Source organism: Malaya genurostris, chromosome 1, assembly GCF_030247185.1.
Source record: "Malaya genurostris strain Urasoe2022 chromosome 1, Malgen_1.1, whole genome shotgun sequence".
In the NCBI taxonomy this organism is placed as follows: Eukaryota; Metazoa; Arthropoda; class Insecta; order Diptera; family Culicidae; genus Malaya; species Malaya genurostris.
Genome location: NC_080570.1, coordinates 58,606,596 through 58,630,906, shown reverse-complemented (window position 1 = coordinate 58,630,906; position 24,311 = coordinate 58,606,596). Strand labels below are relative to the sequence as shown.

Here is a 24,311-nt window from a genome sequence, read left to right as displayed (position 1 = left end):
CGATTTTCACAAACTTCAAATGAAAGGTCTTGTGGTCCCATACAAAATTCCTGAATATTATTTGGATCCAACTTCCGGTTCCGGAATTATGGGGTAAAATGCGCAAAAAAAATGAAAATATGTGTTCTAACCTTTCTCATAGATGGCGCGACCGATTTTCGCAAACTTAGGTTCAAATGAAAGGTCCTGTGGTCCCATACGTAATTCCTGAATTTCATGCGGATCCGACATCTGGATCCGGAAATATAGGGTAAAGTGGGTTAAAAATTGTATACCATCACTGAAAATGGGGAAAAACCTTTAAAAATTTTCTAAATCGACCTCAATTTTTTTCCAATTGATGGTTTTTATCAGTAGACGGTCAAACAAACCGATTTCGGTTATTCTTTTAAGAATCGAAATCGTATATGAATGGATGAAGTATAATTCAAATTCCGCATCAATTGTTTATCTCAAGCCATTCATACCAGTTCAAATCTTCATGACACCTATCGTAATGCATGGTTAGACGTTATTTATGTTTTTTTTCTCAAGTATTTTCAAATTCCATATTGGAAATATGCTACCATTTTCTTTAAACTGTTCCGCATGTTCACTGATAATAATTTTCATCTCAACAACATTCGTGACAAGTAGGCACCACATGTTCAGTCTTGGTACGATTTCCTATGCCAGTTGAAGTCTAATGCGAAGCGTTTATATTTATTCATTTTACGTGTGGATAATATCAAAGCGTTAATGCAAATACGTATTTATCTGTGGTTCTGATCTAAACGCTTTTTGCTTCTGAATCTACATCGTAACTATGCTACCGTCTACTAAACAAAGGATGACTTTGTTTTGTGTGTGGACTTCTGGATTCTTAATACAATGCAAACCCCAGAAAACCTAATGTCAAGTTATGATTATTCATCAGAAAAACTAAAAAAGAGATAACATATTTTTTCGTTTTCAAACCAGTAGCGGATTCAATCCCAACTCAGTTATTTTACGGTGGCCTCGTTTGTTCGATGTTGGTATTGCGAAAATTTCAATGCTGCAATTTCACAGCCGACAGCTGAAAATTTTGGTAATCTCACAACAAAAGTTATCTAACAAACTTCACGTCGAACAGAGAGCAGATCCTGTTCAATCAACTTACAGCGATCTTCGTAGCTGGGAAGATTGAATGGATCTCTTCACGAAGGACGACGAAGTGTGAACCGAACGAAGTTTCGTAAGATTATTTCAAGGTGTTGAATATCGTGAAGATGGGTAGGCTAATCAAGACACTGGGCCGTATGAATAAAATGTAGTAAAGTCTGTTGTTTGTAGTATTTTCTCAAAAACAAAGTCCACAGAGTATAACGCGGTTTGGTATGAATAAAAAACAAGTACCGTATCGACACAGAGCCGGAAAAGCTGGCATAAGCATGCACAAAGCAAGAGACGTACTTACATTTGTAAAAATGCCACTTTTTTAATTTCTGTACTTCACTTTATCAGCAAACACACGAGTAGCAACCTCTAGGGCTACCTACCGAAAACTTGTAGTAAATACTACAGTTTGTAGCATGTTTTGGCAGTAACGTGATCCACACGTAGCATTTACTACCGAAATTCAAGCATGCTACGTTTTATTCATACGGCCCACTATCATTAAAGTTCTTAGAAATACGGAAAATAAATCCAAGAAGTCTGACGCTTTAAAATCAATGTATTTTATATACTCCTTACAGGTCATTTCAGAATCTAATAAAGGGTTTACTGATTTGAAATTTAAATAAAACACATCCCAAATTACGAAATGGTTAATTATTTTTAATTGGTGGATAATTTCTTGACATTTGACATTTAAATATGATTTCTGGCATATGGCTGCCTCGACTATTTTGAACACTGATATTTAAAGAATTTTGTTGTTCTTGAGTTAACTTATTCATGATGATTTGCTAAACAATACTGACAAGAGACGTCACTTTACACCGTCAAAACAAGTTTCAGACAATAGAGTAATTCTTATTGAAAAAAACAAACCTCCTTGAAAAACTCCCGTTACAACTTTTGTACTACAAGTCATTCTTGACAATCTTCGATTTAGAACAGTTTTTGATATATTATTATTTGTGCATGAACATCTTGCGCTCTTCCGGGAAAATGTCTCGTATTTTGGTGAAAACAAATGTCCGTAGGAGCAGAAAAAAATTGAAAAAATGTGCTGAGCACTACTTTTACGAGAAATAATAAACTCGGCAAATGGGCTTTCGGTGGTTGGATGATTTTCAGAAAATGACTCATTCTGCGAAACGACCACTGTCATTGTAGAATGCAAAAAATAAGCGATTTTTAGAAGATCGAATGATATCTAAAAATTCAATATCATCCTATGAGATCATAAAACATTTCGTTCTATGGGATTGTAAGACCTTTCATTAGAATCTAAGCTTGTCAGAATCGGTTCTGCCATCTCTGAGAAAATTGAGTGCATATTCCTCGTACATATGACCCTGCAGTTCCGGAACCGAAAGCCGTATACGGATAAAATTATACAAGTTCTACGAGAAAGTAATACCACTTTGTAAAAATCGGTACAGCCATCTTCGAGAAAATCCAGTGTATATTGTTTGCACATTTATTTTGCGATCTCGACGAACTCATTCGAACGGTATATGACACTCGACCCTCCCGTGTGTGTATGTCTGCGTATGCATGTGTGTGTATGTGCAAATAATATAGACTGGTCAAAACTCTAAAACGGAACTCACTTCGTTTTTTTCAGAGATGCTTAAACCGATTTAGGCTAAACTAAAAGGTCTTTTGGTCTGTTGTAGTTGCTGTTAAATTTCATTCGATTCACTTCCGGCTCCGGAATAGCTGATTTCATTTAAAATTTATGTTATAAAAAACTACAGAAATCTTATTTTTAAAATTTTTAATTTTTTGTTAATTTTCCAATTTTAGAAATAGTATTTTTCAGTGTATATTTTTTAGAGTACCCAACCGTTTTTGTACAACTTCGTGTTGGACAAAATTTTTGAACAATTTACAGTTTCCGAGTTACAACGATTTGAAGAAAGTGATGCATGCAAAAATACATTCGCTCGTTTTAAGAATCATTTTTGAGTCGAATTGGTTTCTCCATGCAAAAGAAATAGACCACCTCAGATGCATCTCTCGCCCGTCAGTAATTTTATTCGGGAAGATTGTACTGTAATATCTGATGGTAGAGACGCATCTAAGTACTAGTTTTATCTTGTTTTTCTCATATTGTTTGGGGCGTATATAACTAACTATGAATCCAATTACCGGAAACTCGACGATGCGTGGAATATGCGCATTGTTTTGTTTAAGTGAGCTGATTATTTGGCTAACAACTATGTTTCAGGCTCTGAGTGCTTATTGGTGGACTTATGGCTTTCGAATTGTGGGATCTAACTTTTCATTTGAACAGAGGGTGATCCAGCGTGAATCGACATGAAATCTTAAAAGCATCTATAAAGCTTCGTCTCTTATTTAACGAAATGTAACCAAATTGGTAATTTATTTTTGATTAAGGCCACTCTCAAAGTGTATACGCCTTTTTTGCCGTTGAACAACAACAATATCCAAAAATGGAATTGACTTAGGGCATATTCAGTAGTGTTCTAGTTCTAGATGCATAATTTATGTCAGTTACAAAATTTAAATCTGGATTTTATAACAAGAAAAACTGGCAGCCCCAGCAGTGTTTAACTCGTGTTTCGAATATACAAAAAAATAGAACGGCATCGTAGACCAGTTTTAAATTTGACAGTAGAACTGGTCGAATAAATAAAACTAGAACGGCTTGCTGGGGATACGTTTGTTCCAGTTTCTGTTCTATTATAGATTTTCCATATAGAACTTCTATCTGCTGAATTTGCTCTTAGGGCATATTCAGTAGTGTTTTAGTTCTAGATGCATAATTTATGCCAGTTACAAAATTTAAATCTGGATTTAATAACAAGAAAAACTGGCAGCCCCAGCAGTGTTTTACTCGTGTTTCAAATATACAAAAAATAGAACGGCATCGTAGACCAGTTTTAAATTTGATTATTTTTTGTATATTTGAAACACGAGTAAAACACTGCTGGGGTTGCCAGTTTTTCTTGTTATAAAATCCAGATTTAAATTTTGTAACTGACATAAATTATGCATCTAGAACTAGAACACTACTGAATATGCCCTTAGGTTCTAACATTCCTCCAGCTAGTAGAGTTGTAAGCAAAAAAGAATCTGCAGAATTCTGCAATACTCTGGGTGCAATTCTGAAAACGTGTACGAAGTTTTATTCAAATTAGAAAAATTCAAATCATTGAATAAATATCTCCAATATCGATAAACAGTTTCTTTGCGATTTCACAATACAAACGTTGAAAGAATATATGTGAAATACTTCATTATATCAAATGGTTGATTAAAACAAGTTTTTTTTTCTCATCCGTCTTTGCAGGCATTGCCGGACTATTTACGGTTTTCTCTAGCTTCATATTCACATCGACGGTGATCAACTTCCTGGGCAGCGAAGTCTCCGATCTCAAGTGAGTATATGTATGTTTGTACATGGTTATGCCACCGTTGTACACCACCAATTATTGATCAGCGATTTTTTATAGTGCTTAAATGCAGACCGACGGACGACCTTCGGTTAGGTAATAGAGTTTTTTTTTCTATCTCGCTGACCGGCTCAAACGCTAACGAAACACAAGAGAAACAGCTGGTGATGTATTATGTAGCCTGCAATGGAGTTTTTTTTCCGGAATTGATGTTTGCTGGTCATAATTTTGACAAAGGTTAAAAGACTGATTTCAGTTTCCGGGTTAAACAACCGACACTTTAAATGTTTCACGACTTTTAAATGTTTTGTCGTTGCCAAATGACCTTTCCGGGCTTCTCATAGGAGCACTAATCGATGATTTGCTACGATACGAATAAGTTAATTTTGCGCTATTCAAAGAAATCATTTATGGCCTGACAAGTTCTGCATTTCTATAATTGGTTTTCCCTCTTTTCCTTTCCAGGGACGCTTTGTTCTTTTTCCTACTTCTGATCGATCTATCCAAGGCTGGTATACTGGCTCAACTGGCTCTGTGCGGCTCGAGCCAATTGGAAGTCACTACGAACATTGCCCGAGGTATGGAAATTCTGGGACCTGCAATTTCGCTGGATACTCTGGTTGAAACGTTGGTCATAGGAGTTGGAACGTTGTCGGGTGTGCAACGGTTAGAGCTGTTGAGCGGATTTGCTGTACTTTCGGCCATTGTCAACTACATCGTGTTCATGACGTTCTATCCGGCCTGTCTGTCTCTCATACTGGATCTGTCACGAAATGCAGGCAATTTAATCCAGAAAAACAAGAAGGAAAATTTGCTGGCTCGCGTACTAACCGAAGAAGATCAGAAACCGAATCCTGTGGTGCAACGAGTGAAGCTGATCATGTCCAGCGGACTGATGATCGTACATGTGCTCAGTCGGTTAACCATATCTGAGAAGGATTCGGATACAGCGGAACAAATCATTGCATCTCACAGTCACGAACATCTAGCGGCACTGAACAAGACTGAAACAAACGAAATTTCCGAATTTATTATAAGGTAAGCAAGCTCTTGCGATTTTTTTTAGTTGTGGTATTGTCAATTGTACTGTTATTTTTTCGAGTGTATAATCGTCATAAGTCCTTGATATTTCCTAAAATGAAACGAACATTTTGATTATTCGATTGAATAATTTTAGGAAACACGTATTGACTTGTTACACATGTTATTTTAACCAAACGTGTCCGCCAAAAACATCTTTAGCAAACCGACTATATATCCGGTTCGGGTACAAGCAGGATTAACATATTTAAAGCTTATGTAATTCCGGACCCGTTGGGTACACTCTTGACGTTCCCGATTGATCAGGAACTCAATTGGTTCAGGTTTAGGTGGCTTTCCAAAAACTCCGGACTCGGTATCATGTCGTAGCCGTTACAAGTTGCCTGATTACGAGTGGCTGTCACAATATGCTTGTGATGGTTTCTTACACAATATGATGTTACGGGGATCGCTTTGATAAAAGTGATGGCTGCTACAAAACGATTCAACTGACTTTGCTTCGCCTAGCTCATTCAGAAGCGAAAGAGTTAGACTTGAGTTTAACTTTAATCGACTGAGGTTACAACAACAACAACAACAACGATGCAGAAGGTTGAATTCTATGTTTTACCGATTCTAGAGTGTAATGTGATTCACAGCCCGGCAGATCTATGCGATTGAACTGGGCGATGGTTAAGGGCAATGCGGCGTGTGTGTTTTTTTAGAAATTTAATATACTTTTCACTAACAGGGTAATTCCGGTGGTTTATTGTTGCGTGTAGATATTAAAGAGAAATTATATTGCTGATCATTAAACCTTAAACGGAGTATTTACAAAGGCCTCGTATTTTTCGAATTTTGTGTGTGTTTTAAGAGCATTCATGTATCGCTTTGATGGACAGGAAAATGACTGATGAAATGAAAATAGTCAAAAGTGAAAGCTTAAGAAAAATATCAGGGTTTTTTTTATCGTTTTATTATTTGATTCGAATGTATACCTTAATAAACGACAATTCAATTATGGTTTGATTTTCAATCGCGCTGCATTGAGGTTACAGACGGCACAGGTTGTGCGAATTTTTCCGAAAACCGTTCCCTAGAAATTAAAGCAACATAGAAACACCCTTATCCAGAAAACTATATTCACGGACCTACTAATTGTTGTTGTAGAATGTCACCACCCAAAATAAACAACCAGAAATTGTTTCCTTGGGAAAGGAAAATATGACAAACACATTCTGCTTCGAAGCGAGCGACGGCAGCCAAGCCTATCCGCGGAAGCAGCGGACTTGGGCAAGCAAACCTGTAATCTTCCCATTTGCCCGGCTTACTCAAAGCTAGGAGCTATTCCTGAAACCGCATCATCGAAAGTTTGTTTTGATTGAATAAACCTTCTTTTTGTGTATCGGCGTGTCGCACAAAACCCACACGTGCAGTGTTCTAATAGAGCGATTCCATAAATTAACAGCAAAAAAGGTATTAAAATCAGGATCAGCTTGATCCGATTTGAATGAATATTTATACACCTCTGCAGTATAGAAAATAAATTCAGTTTTGACCCATAGAGACATCGATTGAACTGTTTGAAAAAAAAAAACTACAGTGGAGTAGTGATGGGAGGAGCTGATCGTAATCATCCAGCACTCATCCTGCGTTTTCATCGAACGGCGTATAAAATGAATCCGCAGAAGGTCCGCTTGCTGGTGTGCACAGCAACCTACTCTACAATATTATCGAACTATGGAAGTCGTTTCGATACTGATTCTTGTTTTGTGAGAGGGCTATTCTTAAATGCGACCGCACGCATTGAAGTGCGAAATTCTGGAAAAAACCTTTTTTAATCCACCAAGTGGTGTTATGATGCCTTTCTCATATCAATCATACTATCATATAAAATTTTTGCAAGAATAACCAGAATCGGTTTAGTTGGCCATCTACTGATGACTACAAATGGAAGTAGTTTTGAGGCCGATTTAGAAATTGAAGTTTCGACCACCAGTTATATAGATCGACGAGAAACTTATTATTTAATGTCGCTTTTCGATTTTGCATCGCACCGCGTGAAACCAGAAAATGAAAAAAATTGTGAGATTGTCCGTTAGGGAACAGACAATATTTTTCGATAATTTGCGAAACAAAAGAATTCACAACCTATCCAGTAAGAGAAATGAAAAACTAAGTATCACACTTCAAACCATTTTTTTCGGATTCCCACTGTTCTTTTCAGATCTTAAAAAAAGTATTCCGATGTTTCGGTAAAACGCATCTTTCTGCCGAAGTATGACGTAATAATTCACTAGTCTTTCGGTAAATAAAAATACAGAGATTTCACCCCACAACGTCATTATTTCTCGTCGTACCGAAAAGTATAGAAATTGGGTAAAAAGAAAAGATCTCGACATTTTTCGATTAAATAGGCATACGATCTATTCAATGTCTAATATTTACTTATCATAAATATTGATATGATCATTAAGGTCAAAACCTGGGTTTCTCATTAATAATAACAACAGTAATGATAATAATACAGGCGGTGAGAAGTGCAAGAATGCGAGCTACTTTTGGTGTTCGTTTATATTTTTTATCTATTTTGATCAAAAATGAGGATTATTCAAATATTTCTAATCCCTGCACACTTAGATTTTTTCTCCGAATCTCGACTAACCTTTACCGAGATTTAAACAGCCGAATGTAGGTGTGTGTAGATGTCAAACCTTTCCCAGTTTCCACCCTAATTGCTGTAAAATCATTAAGTAAAAAAAGTGAAAAATTTATTCATGAGAGACCAATTTATATAAGCCATATAATCAGTTTATATAAGCTATAAGATCTATCTCTAAGTTTTTCGAGCACTACTTACGGCGATTTCGGAACCGGAAACCGAATACGAAGAAGTCCAGAAGAGAGTTCGTTTGGCCAACAAGATTTACATATGAGATAAGTTTGGATTAATACATTTCTTTCGAGGCCCGCAAATCGTATCCGGATATTAGCCAATAGCAGACTTTGGAACTACAGGAACTTCCATCGCTGATTGAACCTCGATGAGTTCCAGTTTAATTATTTTTTTATCATAATAGTATCTCACTCATAAAAGCACACTCTACAATGAAAGTAAAAAAATAGCCACGAATTGACAACTTTTCATTTGGTTTTGAGTTGTTTTCTTCCATACGCTCCTTAAAACCATGGGTATCGGTTTGTGCTTAGACTAGTGCCTATTTTTACGATACGTCTTCGACTCATCAGTGCTTTAGCAGTGTACGTTGAACTGCTAACGTCACCTAACGGTTCATTATAAACTGCTAATGTCATGGTCAGTCGAAGACGAAACGTAAAAATAGGAAATATCTGTAGTGTTCCAATAACGAAAGTAAAACGATAATTGGCAAAAAGTGTGTGGATGCTTGTTTGCGAATGCCATTCTTTTTTTAAACGATTTCAATTTTCAATCTCGTCTTAACTTTTTTTTTGAGAATTTTGTTGTGTTCCGCACAAAGCCCAATTGGTGAACCAGTTCTCCCGAATTGCAGAAGTTTTTAACAGTTATTATTTCCTAAATTTTGATTGTATTTAAAAGAATATTTATTTTTCAAATTCATATCAAAGCTTACCAAAAAATTCTGTCCTTGAAAATTAATCATATTTTCACAGAAATATGTAGTGCAAAATTAGATTGTACCTATGTAAGTAAAGTCTTCAACACTCTGCTGCTCGTTGATACTGTCATTATGGTTATGAAACGTTTTATTCTATGACATAAAAATATATGCATTGAGTACAATTGATTCGATGAAGCCATATTCTTCCATAGAACATACCCGATAAAATATTCTTCTGTACATTCTAGGTGGCTCTCGATCAGCACCGAGCAGATCGTGACGTACATCCTGATCATCGCGTTGGGCGTCAAGTTTGTCTTTTTCGACCGTCACAATCTGTCCGACCAGATTCTACTATCGGTGGCGAACGAGGCGGCCGCTGCAGCCGCCAGACGGCAGAAACAGCTTGCCCTGAGTGCCGAAGTACAACAATTGGAAGCCCAAACCAGCGCCATCAGACAGCAAGAGAAGCAACCCGTTGCCACCTTTACTCTGGCGGAAATAGTTCCGGTAGCTGAGAAGGCTACCCAGAGTGAACTTAGTTTAATGTCAGGTAGACGCCTCAGAACGAAAAGCATGGGAGCGGACGACGAGCTGGATTTAGATGATTTGGATGATGAGTTGGTAGAGCAGGAACCACGGCCTCTGGAGATGTGTTTGAATATTTTGAACAAATCCGAGGAGGGAGCGGCTGATTTGACTGACGAGGAAATCAAAATGATCGTTAGAGCTGGCAATGGACATTGTCCATTGTACAAGATTGAAAGCATTATCGGCGATGCTGAACGTGGCGTAAAAATTAGACGAGATTTAATCCAGAAAGAAGCCAATCTGCCAGTGAATGCCTTTAAGCATTTATCCTACAAAAATTATGACTATTCTAAAGTCATGAATGTTTGCTGTGAGAATGTGCTTGGTTACGTTCAGATTCCGGTAGGCTACGCAGGTCCACTTACACTAGATGGGGCTCGTTTTTATGTACCGATGGCTACGACGGAAGGAGCTTTGGTTGCAAGTACCAATCGTGGTTGTAAAGCTATATCATGTCGCGGCGTAACCAGCTTCGTTGAAGATATTGGCATGACACGTGCTCCGTGTGTTAAGTTCCCTAACGTTCTCCGAGCAGCTCAAGCTAAACGATGGATTGAGACTGCAGAAAATTTCGCAACGATCAAAAAGGCCTTTGACTCTACAAGCAGATTTGCACGTTTGCAAGAGTGTCATATAGCCATGGATGGGCCCGTATTGTATACTCGTTTCCGGGCACTCACTGGTGACGCCATGGGAATGAATATGGTTTCGAAAGGATCGGAGATGGCTCTGCGGGAAGTGCAACGTGCGTTCCCTGATATGCAAATTATTTCGCTGAGTGGCAATTTCTGTTCGGATAAAAAACCGGCTGCTATCAATTGGATCAAGGGACGTGGAAAGCGAGTTGTCTGCGAAACAATAGTGCCGGCAGATAAACTGCGCAGCATTTTAAAAACTAACTCCCGCACACTGGTACAGTGCAATAGACTGAAAAACATGACTGGATCGGCGGTAGCCGGCAGTATTGGAGGAAACAACGCACATGCCGCCAATATGGTAACAGCGATCTACATTGCCACCGGACAAGATCCAGCCCAGAATGTGACAAGTAGCAATTGTTCGACCAATATGGAATGTTGGGGAGAAAACGGCGATGACTTGTACATGACCTGTACGATGCCGTCACTGGAGGTCGGAACGGTAGGCGGAGGAACGGGACTACCCGGTCAGGGAACTTGCTTGGATATGCTTGGCGTGAGAGGGGCACACCCTACGCATCCGGCCGAGAATTCCAAACAATTGGCTCGCGTTATCTGCGCTACGGTAATGGCCGGAGAGTTAAGTTTAATGGCTGCTTTAGTAAATAGTGATCTAGTCAAAAGTCACATGCGACACAATAGGTACATTGAATATTCTTGGGCGCTTGATGTATATCTAATGGTTTTGTTTTAATTATTTTCGTAGATCTTCGGTAGCCATGAACCCCGGATTAACAGCTGTACCGTTCACCACTAGCAGCAGCAGCAACAGCCTTAGTACAAACACAACGTCTGCTGTTATGCACTGATATTTACCACATGCTGGAACTACCTCAGAAATGCGAAAGAGATATCCGGACAAAGTCTAGATTCTCCTTGATTATATGGTCGCAGTGCGCATTACCGAATGAAACAAAGTGGATGATTTTTATTCTGGATAGCAGAAAACTGGGGTGTGCAAGAGAATAGTAATGTTCGGAAACGTAGAAAATAAATTATTGAATGTAGCATAAGTTTTTAAATGAAGTGAGGCGCCTAGTGGAGTGAAGAACGTTTAGAAGTAAAAGAAATAGCGATTATTCTGTACATATTATACTTCGGCTATATGCTGAAAGCAAAGGACAAACTTAATTTTTTTTAAAAACAAGAATAAGTAATCTAGCAATTTTAATACGAAGCGACAGTTGGTAGAATGATTGATGTACTATCGAACTCACTAGTTGATTTTTCTGATTTTCTCATGTAGCTTGACAATTTTATTCTAAATTACTCGGATGACTTTTGAACAATGTAGTTCGATGTGATTTAAAATGAGGTGGTGGCTCGTAATGTCACTCTGTCACTTGTTCTGTATCGAAGAATGAAAACGATAAAAGATAGAAGAACTCCAGAACAACATTTCCAACATGGCCCGCATTCGTCTGTTTTGCGAAATATGAAATGGTGAGGTTCCGAAACTAATTTCAAATTTTTGATAACTTTGTTTGGCCAGTGTATGAATTGAACGACGATTCTTAGAGAATGATAAGATAATTGTTTTGCAGGGGCATTTGACTTAACAGAATCACTTACAAGTAAGCTATTTATAACTTTACTAAAACGAATACTTGGTGCTAACTGAACAGAGTAAGAATAAATAATTAAAAAAAAATAAAATTGGTTTCATCCTTCATTTGGGTATCCTAAAATATCTACATCCGATTATCAGTACCGTAAACGTAAGCAGAATCCCTCCAGAAGCGATTGCTGGGCACAACAATTTTAGGGGGCGGCGAAGTAATCCTTGTGAGCTTTTTTTTTTGATCGCCGAAGTCAGCTTTCTGGAGATGGAGTTTAGCTTTTTTGTTTTTTTTTTTGTCGCTAAACCAACGATGGGGGCGGCAAATCTCTTATTTGGCCCCGGGTGCCAAATTTCCTCGGTACGACACTGGTCGATGGGGAGTACATTGAAGGGGACAACATCGGTTTTGATGAATAATTTTGTATTTTTAATTTTCTGAATAAATTCCGAGAACTTTTTGATCAAGGTAGTCATTCATTATGTACGCAGCTTTTTGATCAAAGAAGTATTTTCGCTCAAAATGAAACAGCGTAACTTCGGAAATCCGCGATTTGGACTTAACACGTTTCACCGGCTCTCAACAAGGAAGTCTTTTTGAGGCTGTTTGTCTCATACTTTATTTTGATGACGCGTATTTGTGTCTGAAAGTTACATTGAGTTTTCCGTGTGTACGAGGATTTGGTTTCAAAATTCAATTTTCTTATGATCATTATGCCGCTATCGTTAGGAGCATTCTCACAGTCATAACATTTGAATATTCCACTACCAGGTACCACCAGGTGTACAAATATGAAACCGATTTTAATAGTTACAACAGACTTTTAATACTGTCTAATGTTTGGATTTAACCGAAATTTCAAAAATCGCAACTGAAATTTTGCAGAAGCGATTTTCGAACAAAAAAAAACATCGATCAGAAAACTCACTGGAAAAAGTTCAGTAGTTCTCAATGAAACTGATTCTATAAGAAAGAAATCAGTTGTGAAAAGTTCACTAGCGAACATTCTGCTCGATGATATTTGAGAAAAAAGTTCACACATTGAATATATCTGATATGATTCTCGAACAGGAGATTTTCGGGAAATGAATTTTTATAGTCGTTAAATTTCAACCCATTGCAGAATACATGATGAATAAATTCGCCGATGAACAAAAAATGAACCGTTCTGTAAATGTTCAGTACGCGTAGGGTGGTTGATAAGTAGATCAAAACGGGTAATGTATTCGAGGTTTACTCAGCAACACCGTGGTGGTGGAGTAACATGATAACAGTAACAGTTTAACTCGAATATCGAGCGCAGTAGTAACAGGAGCGCAGATTATCGCTTCACCAATACAAACGCAATGTTTGAGTGTTTCAGTCATGCTGACAAAGCTGCGCTCCGGTTACTTATATGAATCAAATTTATGCTAAATAGCGTTTTATTGAGTTTAAACTAAATAGTGCAGTGTAATCAATCATTTGGATTTAAAACAATCTCCCGTCGTTATAACCACTGGTTTTGAGGGAAAAAATTGTTGTTCATATTGACCGAATCATATGGAACGCTTGTGGAAGCCTACGGCGAACATGCTCCTGGTGAAACACAGTACAAAGAGTGGTTTCGAAATTTTAGAAGTGATGATTTTGATGAGAGGAATCAAGACCGTGGTAGACCATCGAAAATGTTCGAAAACACCGCATTGCAAACATTGATGGACGGAGATGATGGTCAAGCGCAACAACAACTAGCAGAACAGTTGAATGTGACCCAGAATCCATTTCTTTGCGTTTAAAAGCCATTTGAAGATTTTGAAGGTCGGAAGATGGGTGCCGCATGAATTGACTGAAAAACCCAAAACCCATTTGTGAATTGTCTTGTAAAGTTTTTTTTTGTATCGAATTGTTACTGCCGATGTAAATAATGTCTGTTTGGAGAATCCGAAGCGAAAGATATCATGTTGATCGCACGACTAAGCCAAATTGACCGTATGGTCACATCTCTTCGGAAAGAAGGCCATGCTCTGTGTTTTTTGGGATCAGAGTGGTGTCATCTGCTATCAGGGACGTTTTTTTTTGCTCGTTCAATCCTCCAAGATAGAGGTGTTTTCGAAGGGGGTCCGTCCGTATTGGAATCCCACCGGGCCCGGTTTTTTCTCTCGACGGCCTTGTCTGCTATAACCTTCTAAAGCCTGGTGAAACGGTTCACGCTGAACGCAACCAACGACATTTATCATGCTTCACTTCTTACGAAAATGTGAAAAAGGGATCGATGCCGAAGGCGAACAAAAGGGAAATTGCATAGTCCCATTTGTTTACTGACAATGAGAATTCTTTAAGGTTGAGACTCGAGAACAAACAACGGTGCGCTTGCGAGACCAGTGCCTTAGACGCGGAACCACAGAGTCGAAATAAAAAGGGTATTTGAGTTTATTAATATTTAACTTGATGCCTACGTAGAAAGAAAGTGCTAAAATATCATATAAAACTCGGCGTAGAATTAATATCTATCTCGATTATGGAGGTTTGAATTTTGCAGTTATTTGATGGGAATACGATTAGACAAACATCGAACACGTAGTTTGCTTATTTTGTTTAGTTTGAAAAGTTGTTTAAGAGAGTGCTTCTATATGCCATTAGTAGATTTTGACCATTCTTTTCCGACAGACTTTACCGATTCATAGCATACAAAAACATTACAAGGATGAAATTCGTGTGGAATCAATTCTTACCATGTCACGATAACATTTTCTTACGTCTATAATTAGGACCAAACATTCGATTATTTACCGTTAATCAAGAAGTTCCAATTAAAGTAGACTTTAAAAAATTGTTTCAAAAACAAATAAAACTTTTCAATAATTCTTCCCACCAGAATAGTTGAACACACAATAAAAATAAAAAAGAATCGTGACAATAAACTTAGTAAAACGATTTTATTCACTGTATTATATGAAAATTAGAACCTACTCAAAATCCCGGAATAATTCGACCCTTATTGGCTAGTTTTTTCATTTTTTTATTTTTCTTCTGGGTGGCACGCTGTTTAATGTTTTCCATTCGTTTTGTTTGTTTTAAATGCTTCGCACGATCAACTTTCTTAATTCGTTCTGACCATTCTTGCTTGGACTTAGAAACTTGCTTCTTTCGTCTATTAATTTTTGTCGATAGTAATCCAACGTCGTCTCTGATTTTTTGACCTAATACCTTAGCTGTGGCACGATTCCAAGACTTTGCGTTCTTTATCTTTTCATATTTGGTGGTATCACCAGAAGACTTCAAGTCATTCAGTTGCTTTTGCTCTTTGAGTACTTGGCGGAGCATCTTTTTTGCGTCTGTTTCGACTCCTTTTTTCGAAACATCATTTTCGTCGAATTGAATTTTCGGGAACACGATTTTTCCCATTTCATTATAAACTGGAAGTAGCTCTTTTTCCTTCTTGATTTGTGTGTTTCCATTATGGTTCGTATTTTTTTCGGCAATTTGTACATTAGGGCGCATTTGAAATTTGTTAGGTTTTTGTATTGATTTTGTTGCTCCCATTTTCTTACGTTTTCGTTGTATACACTTTGAAGAGATTTTATTTTGCATCACCTTAAGCTGTGTGTTTCGCTCCTCTTCTGAATCATCCGGTTCAACTTGTGTGTCCTGAAGTAGGAGATCACTGTGCTCGTTTTTGTCTGTATTGGCACTAGGAATTTTGAATGCTTCCAATAAGTATAAATATTTATCATTTGTTTTATTTAGTAACTCTAATAGCTCGAATTTGGTTTGAGTGCCCATTATAATTGAGAATAATTTGATGAATGCTTCCTTTACAACTACAAAACCTGAAACAGTTCGGAGTTATAATATTCCACAAACTTTCAGATTTCGTATTCTTTATCATTCTCACCTCAATGTGTTCTTGGACTCAATCTCACATGAATTCAACGTCGTTATTTGCTTGAACAAAGTCTTTACTCAATTGAAAATCGTATGCAGATATTTTTGATGTTGATGTTGATTATATCCATATGGTTTCGTGCGACATATAATGAATTGACGAGCTACAATGCGACTGAATAACACTCGAACAATAACAAACCGAAATGACAGTTCTCTTAAAAAAATCAATGTAAAAACTTCAGAGCTTCGATAAACGTCAAACAGGAACGCATGAACAAAGCGTTATTCCGGTTCCGTGAGGGGCTATTGAGAGCTGACGTAATATTTCTTTGTCGAGCGGCATTTGTCCTAGTCGCGGAAACCAGCCAATTTCATGAAAATTGCGCGAGTGCGTAACTTCATAATTCATACAGGGAGCATTGAAGTAAACAATCCGAAAAATGTTATGATTTTATCTTCATTTATTCAGTGGGTATTTATTCAGTAGGTATTGAAGTAACTCAGGCAAAAAACTGGATTTTTACAATGATACCGTACACTCAAAATAATAATCATGTTATAGTTACGTGAAAAGTTATGTGTATATTTTCCACTCTACTTTTCACGTAGGTTCTAATGGACTGGTATTTGTTATGTACAGTGTAGTTTAGTACAATCGAAAAGTTGTTATTAAACACTTTAAAATTAGCGTATATAAGATCGATGAATTGAATAAACTAACTGGCAACTGGGTTGAGCTCGGTCGTGCAGTTCTTTTGAGTAATCTATAAGTAGCAGTTGTGTTTTCCTGTTCATTCTACAAAGTTCAAACGAAATCCTGATATTTCCTGCGACTCTCCATGATAAGGATTTGATAACTGGCGACGAGGACAACCGGTACCGTGCACCGGTCATTGCAGTCAGCAATTATACATATTACAGCATTTTCTTTTCAACGGCTACGCTGGTTTGGAAAGCTCTGTAAGTACCATAGTTTTTTAATGTGGTGGCTATTAAATAGAACAAAAAGAAAAGTAATTTATTCATATTGTGAAAATAAGCGACGTATATGTGTGCTATTTTATTCAATTTTTGGTAAAAAAAAAAAAGAAAAAACCACGCTAACACTTTTATTATACAGGGAAGCCATTTTGTTTTCATAGTATTAATATCTTTTCTTTCTTTTTGGAGAGTAGATAGGCAGTGTGACCAGTACGACGAATTTTCGCTAAGCCTGGCGAATAAATAAAAGTGGAAAATTTGGAAAAAAAAATCCAGCCAATTGAAAGGCCTGTATACCGATAGCGTTTCGGTGAGCCGGTAGGAATAATTTTCTGCGGTGAGTGCAAGTTTTTTTTCTTCTCTTGGAAAATTTTAATACTATATTTTACAAATAGGTTTATTGATTTTATTACTATAAACTGCCTATCTACATATTTATATAACATGGCAATTGTTTTTGCTACAATCGAGCCGTATCGTACGGGCACTAGTTTCGCGGATTGGGCCGCAAGACTGAAGTATTTTTTTATTGTAAACAAAATAGAAGACGGCAATGATAAAAAAGCCCACTTCATTACGATGGGTGGCCCGGTAATTTTTTCACAAATAAAATTACTTTATCCCACGGGAAATTTTGACAATGTTCCGTATGAGGAACTAATTTCAAAATTAAGTGCTAGGTTGGACAGAACTGAATCAGACATGATACAACGTCTAAGATTCAATACCCGTAATCAACAACCAAATGAATCGTTAAAAGATTATGCATTATCTCTTCGACTCCAAGCTGAGTTTTGTGGTTTTGGTGATCATAAAGACTTAGCTATATTGGATAGAATTGTAGCGGGGGTCCAAGATAATGAATTAAGGAAAAAATTGCTTAGCGAGGACAAATTGACACTCGCTTTAGCTGAAAAAATTCTTGAAACGTGGGAAATGGTTACTACTAATTCTAAACCGTTTTCTGAAAAAGAAGATGAAGTTTTTGCTATGAAATCTCTCTCTGGAATGGGTAGAGGAATACAAAGAATGAAAGATTTTCAAGAATCTAGGCAACGACGTTTCGAAGAACGAAATCGTATTCCAGTAAAGAATCGACTGGGATACAAACGCCATGATTCGAATTACAGAAAACGAGTTCGGTTCGATGATGCTAGAAGATATGAAGATGTTAGGCCAGCAGAGTACAGAAGTGAACAGCCAAAATGGGATCAGCGCATATGTGACTGAGAGGGCATGTGGCAAGAAAATGTTACAAAAAAAAAGAACTAACATAAATATCCAGTGAACCGGATGGACATTCCTGGTAGCAGTAAGGAGAACATTTCTAACCTTCTAGGGCGCATGAATACCAAGGACTCGGATGACGAATTGGATGGAGATTCGGATACAGGTGAATTATCTTGCATGCAAGTTTCTACCTTGAATAAAATTAACAATCCTTGTTTTATTAATGTAAAAATTGATGGTGTACCAATACAGATGGAAGTTGACTGCGGTGCTTCTGTAACAGTGATGAATAAAATTCATTATTTTTCATATTTTTCTAAAAATTTATCAAAAACTACGACAAAACTTATTGTGGTAAATGGATCGCATCTACAATTATTAGGGGAGACAGAAGTTATAGTGGAACACAAAGAAAAAAAAGCAAAATTAAAACTTTTAGTTATTAGTTCTGAAAACAATTTCTATCCGTTATTTGGTAGAACGTGGTTAGATGTTTTAATTCCTGATTGGAGGAAATTTTTTGCTGGAACTGTTTCAGTTAACAATATTTTGAATAAAAATTGTTTTATCCAGGAAATAAAACAAAGATTTTTAAACATTTTTAAAAAAGATTTCTCGATGCCAATAAAAGGTTACGAAGCTGAACTTATTATTAAAGCAGACACACCCATTTTCAAGAAGGCGTACGATGTACCTTACAGGTTAAGAGAAAAAGTTTTAGACTATTTGGAGAAGTTAGAAAATGAGAAAGTTATTACTCCAATTAAAACAAGTGAGTGGGCTTCTCCAGTGGTGGCAGTAATTAAGAAAAACAAAGATATACGATTAGTTATTGACTGTAAAGTGTCAATAAACAAACTGCTAATACAAAATACTTACCCTTTGCCTCTGGTGCAAGACCTTTTTGCAAATCTGTCTGGTTGCAGAGTCTTTTGCACTCTAGATCTGGAAGGAGCTTATACTCAGCTTTCCTTATCCAGTCGTTCAAGGAAATTTATGGTTATTAATACCATAAAAGGGTTATACACTTACAACAGGTTACCGCAAGGAGCATCTTCGAGTGCATCCATCTTTCAGCAGGTAATGGATCAAGTGTTGAAAGATTTACCGTTTGTCGTTTGCTATCTTGACGATGTTCTAATTGCGGGTAAAGATATTGAGGAGTGTAAGAAAAGATTGTTTGTGGTTCTGGAGAAACTTTCGGAAGCAAACATTAGAGTAAATTTTGAAAAATGCAAGTTTTTTGTAACGGAATTGAACTATTTAGGTCACATGATTAGCGAGAAAGGTCTGGCTCCATGTCAAAGTAAAATTAAAACCATTGAAAATGCTAAAACGCCTTCAAATGTCACAGAACTTAAATCCTTTCTTGGTTTGATAAATTATTATCATAAATTTATACCTAATCTTTCTTCTAAATTGTTTCATTTGTATAAATTATTAAAGAGTGATGTAAAGTTTCTTTGGGACAAAGATTGCGAACAAGCTTTCCAGAACAGTAAAAAGTCTTTGATTTCAAGCAAATTTCTTGAATTTTTTGACCCTAAAAAGCCATTGGTGGTTTCGTCAGATGCTTCAGGTTATGGTTTAGGAGGAGTGATTTCTCATATAGTAAACGATACTGAGAAACCAATCAGTTTTACATCTTTCTCTTTAAATCAAGCTCAAAAGAAATATCCTATTCTACATCTTGAAGCTCTGGCGCTGGTGTGTACTATAAAGAAATTCCATAAATACTTGTATGGACAAAAGTTTTTAGTTTTTACGGATCATAAACCTCTAGTTGCTATTTTTGGCAAATCTGGCAAACATTCCATTTACGTGACGAGAATTCAACGATACATTTTAGAACTTTCTATATACGATTTCGATATAATTTATAGACCATCATCTAAAATGGGAAATGCGGATTTCTGTTCCAGATTCCCATTAAACGATACTGTTGCCAAAGAATATGATATAATACATAGTTTAAATTTTAGCAATGAGTTCCCAATGGATTTTAAACTTCTAGCTAAAGAAACAAAGAAGGACAAATTTTTACAACAAATTGTAAAGTATATAAGACATGGTTGGCCAAATAAAATCGACAAACACCTTGTCAACGTTTTTTCTAACCAGCATGATTTAGAAATTGTAGACGAGTGCTTGTTGTTTCAAGACAGGGTTATAATACCGCACTCTTTACAAGGTGGGATTCTCAAACTTTTACATGCCAACCATGGCGGAGTTGTAAAAATGAAACAATTGGCTAGACGTTTTGTTTACTGGTACGGAATTAATGCGGAAATAGAAAAATTCGTTGCTAACTGTGATATTTGTAGCAGTATGATGATTATACCGAAACAAAAAATTACCTCTAAATGGATGGAAACTACAAGACCTTTTAGTAGAATCCACATTGATTTTTTTCACTTTAAACGACACACTTTCCTTTTAATGGTGGACAGTTTCTCGAAATGGGTGGAAATAGATTGGATGAAAAATGGTACTGATGGTAATAAAGTTTTAAGACGTTTAGTAAGTTTTATGGCCAGATTTGGTTTACCCGATGTTTTAGTATCTGACGGTGGTCCTCCCTTCAATTCCTTTTCCTTTGTTAATTTTTTGGAAAAACAAGGAATAAAAGTCTTAAAAAGTCCTCCGTATAATCCTGCTAGTAATGGCCAGGCGGAGAGACTTGTTAAAACTGTTAAAGAAGTATTAAAGAAATTTTTACTAGACCAGGAAATGGTAGATTTACATATGGAGGATCAGATAAACTTATTTTTAATTAATTATAGAAATTGTATGACTAAAGATGGTAAATTTCCATCTGAAAAGGTATTTTCATATAAACCTAAATTGTTAATTGACTTAATTAACCCTGAAAATGCTAAAAATAACTACAAAAACATTAAACTAACCCATCAAACTCCTTTACATGATGTATCTCCAAAACCATGTCCGGTAAATTCTGGATCGGTTTTGGACAATCTGAACACGGGAGATGAATTATGGTATAAAAACCATAATCCACATGTTCATGCTAGATGGATAAAGGCAACTTATTTAAAAAGATTTTCTATAAATACTTTCCAGATTCAAATTGGAAGCGTTCCCGTTCTCGCACACCGCACTCAGCTCAGAACATCTAAATATCCGAACTTGTTGGTTCGGCCGAATATTCTGATAAATGTCAGTCGTCAACAAAATAGAACAAGAGATATAAATTTGACACCAGCTGAGCAGAATCAAATAGCAGCACAGAGCTACGAGAGGCCTGCATTCAGTAAAATTATGGAGAAGCGGTCATCGATGGATCGAGAAGAAGAATTCCGAGCTTTCCCAGAAGAAAACCTAAATGAAAGGACTAGAAGAAAAAGAAAAGCCGAGGATACAGCTATCGAATGCCCGCGTAGATCTAAGCGTAACAGAAAACAAAAATGTTTCAATGATTTTATATTATATAATGCTTAAGTCTAAATGAACGAAGTTCTTTCGAAAATTTGTAAATTCTATTGTAGTTTCATATGAATTGTCAGCATGAATTTATTCTGAATTTTATATATTTTCTTCTTAAGTGGAAGGAACTGTTATGTACAGTGTAGTTTAGTACAATCGAAAAGTTGTTATTAAACACTTTAAAATTAGCGTATATAAGATCGATGAATTGAATAAACTAACTGGCAACTGGGTTGAGCTCGGTCGTGCAGTTCTTTTGAGTAATCTATAAGTAGCAGTTGTGTTTTCCTGTTCATTCTACAAAGTTCAAACGAAATCCTGATATTTCCTGCGACTCTCCATGATAAGGATTTGATAGTATTCAAAAGCTGTTTGATGCATAATCCAGTAAGAGTTACGTGATTCATAGCTAAAAAGTAATGTACTGTTCATATCACATTTACCTATCAGTTCATATCAAATTTAGATAAAAGAGAATTAATATTTTTTATATTGGTTGAGGTCAAAAATGAAGATATTTCAGATTTCTATATAAATCCATGAAATGAAAATTTATTTCAGAAAACTAGCATGAAATTGCAATGGCTAAAAATAAAAAGCAACTGATAACGTCGTGGGAGCTGGAATCGACAAGACACCAGAAATCGTTCGAAATTTTACGAAATTTCTATTTTACGAATTCGCACGAAATTTCTATGACAAACATAACGTTTCTCATATACTGTGGAATTCATAAGTAGTTCGTATGAAAATTATAACAGTGATATATGTTATGTATATTGAAAAGTCATAAATATTATAATAGAGGTATATTTTTCATACTAATCTTCTGAAATTGCGATTTTAATGATTTTTGGATGCCTCATAAGATTTGGCTTATGATCTTCACTACTCATTTTTCCTGAATATAGAAGAAAAGTGGAAAAAAGCATGCCTTTTAAAGATGAATCAAGTGTTCATCGATTTATCAAAAATTGATCTGAGAATGTACGATCACTTCTAAATAGGAATTCAATCCAAGGACGAAACAGTCATTGCTGTTTTTTCTCCATTTGTTGTCAATGTAAGATTCGCTCTTTCTAGAAAAACAGCTGATTTAACCTATCATGTAGAGTGTATAAGTGTGCAGTACCGAAATTTTTGGTTATACCAAGGGGCAAATCACTCTAAACTCTAGACAATCTCATACTAAAAAACTCATGTCATTCCAAAATAATTTTCTCTAATCTCATTTAATCCCAACTAGTTTAGATAAGTTTGGGTAATTTAAAACTAAGCCAACCTAGTTTTGCCTAATCTTGTTTGAAGTGTATCTGTCATTCGAGCTCCCACGCAGAGATGCCATTTATACAGATTTATCTGTATTATACAGATTTTTACATGCGCATACAGATTTAATACAGAGTACAGATTTTATACAGATTTCTCAAATGAAATACAGATTTATACAGATACCACAAAAAGTAAGAAAGAAATAATGAAACTTTTCCGTCTGAGCGTGTTTGATTGCCCATATTAAAATGAAGATTTTTTCGTGCAGCGTCATGAAACTTTATTGTCAGACTGAAAAGTTGTATGATCTGATTTGACGTTGCGTAATAAGGCGTTTGAATTCCAAGTCATCATTTTCAAACGAAAAAAGTATATGGATTTACAATTCAATTGTGGTTGATAGCAAAAACAATTAAATTTCGTCCTTGAATGTTCTTGTCAGTGCGGCAAGGACTTACGATATAAAAGAATGCTCCTTGCATCTGCCAATCTATAACAATAATCTAATGGAATAACATCTTTAAACATCATTTTTTTCCGAAATTTCCTTCCTTTAGTGAATACAGATAAATACAGATTTTTTATACAAAGCAATACAGATTTTCTATGAAAATATCTGGCATCTCTGCTCCCACGTTTACAGCTTCTTATGTCAAAATAATGCATTTCCAGATCTCGGCTAAACTTCTCTAATCCCATTCTAATCCAGCGAGATCCCTGCTAAACTTTTTTACTCCCGGTAAAACTTGTTTGAGTTCAAACAAAGTTTAGAGTGATTTGCCCCTTGGGTTATACTTTATTATCAGATGCTGTGCTAAAGCTGCGTTCATGCGGTAGCACTAATCCGCTTGTGAGAATTTCTGGCAACCGACAGGAGCCTGACTGCCAAGTCCCTGCTAGGCCGCCATGTTTTCGTGACCATCATCTTTTCCGCAAAGACGAAAACAACGAAGAAGTATATAAGTTCGTTGTTGCTAAATATCTGTGATATTTAGCTGTGAAAGTTTTTTTTTATGTTTGATTATAAATGTAATATCGTTATGAAACGTGCGCTGCCAAATTGTAATACTGACTTTCACAATCAATGAAGTGTTGTATTTTACCTCATTTTGTTTACTTTGCTCTCACTGACTTGCTAGCTTTGATGGCCCCGAAGGACTGAGATGTTGGTTACGATAGCACTAGCTGGAGCGCCTTATTGTTGCCACAGAGCTGCTGACTGCAGTCAAAATTGCTCAGGCGATATTGTATCACCATTCTTGTTTTGCTTATTTCGTTCGACTTCATTTGATATTTGTCATTCCACATGTAAATACAAAAAAAAACGAATCTTGAGACGAGATAAATAATATAGAAATATGAGACAGAAACGCAATCGGAAGCTTCGCTACAAATTTTGGGCCGATAATCAGACTGATGCTGATCGACCGAATACACTGGGTAGCGATATGTTTCATGCATACGTTGATTTTAAAAAGTGTGACAGTATAT

The 24,311-nt window shown here is 36.4% G+C and overlaps 2 protein-coding genes across 3 annotated transcripts in view; one reads left to right on the top strand and one right to left on the bottom strand.

The window, feature by feature from the left end:
• Nucleotides 1-12,113, top strand: part of LOC131440166 (3-hydroxy-3-methylglutaryl-coenzyme A reductase) — a 73,203-nt gene extending 61,090 nt beyond the window's left edge. For both annotated transcript variants that reach the window (XM_058611215.1, XM_058611216.1), the window contains 4 exons: nucleotides 4,451-4,538; nucleotides 5,019-5,591; nucleotides 9,424-11,106; nucleotides 11,171-12,113. In XM_058611215.1, the coding sequence (XP_058467198.1) occupies nucleotides 4,451-4,538; nucleotides 5,019-5,591; nucleotides 9,424-11,106; nucleotides 11,171-11,273 (2,447 nt within the window). In that variant the 3' untranslated portion in view covers nucleotides 11,274-12,113. The remainder of the gene's footprint in view (nucleotides 1-4,450; nucleotides 4,539-5,018; nucleotides 5,592-9,423; nucleotides 11,107-11,170) is intronic.
• A 2,809-nt stretch (nucleotides 12,114-14,922) lies between these two features.
• Nucleotides 14,923-16,101, bottom strand: LOC131440168 (surfeit locus protein 6 homolog). Its single transcript, XM_058611220.1, has 2 exons — nucleotides 15,901-16,101; nucleotides 14,923-15,835 (listed from the first exon to the last, which is right to left on the bottom strand). Exon 2 carries the CDS (start codon nucleotides 15,786-15,788, stop codon nucleotides 14,976-14,978), a length of 813 nt encoding a protein of 270 aa, XP_058467203.1. The 5' UTR covers nucleotides 15,789-15,835; nucleotides 15,901-16,101; the 3' UTR covers nucleotides 14,923-14,975.
• Between the last annotated feature and the right edge of the window lie 8,210 nt (nucleotides 16,102-24,311).

Bases quoted from the DNA above. Each gene is read 5' to 3' on its own strand.
- LOC131440168 (XM_058611220.1), bottom strand. From the start codon at position 15,788: ATGGGCACTCAAACCAAATTCGAGCTATTAGAGTTACTAAATAAAACA.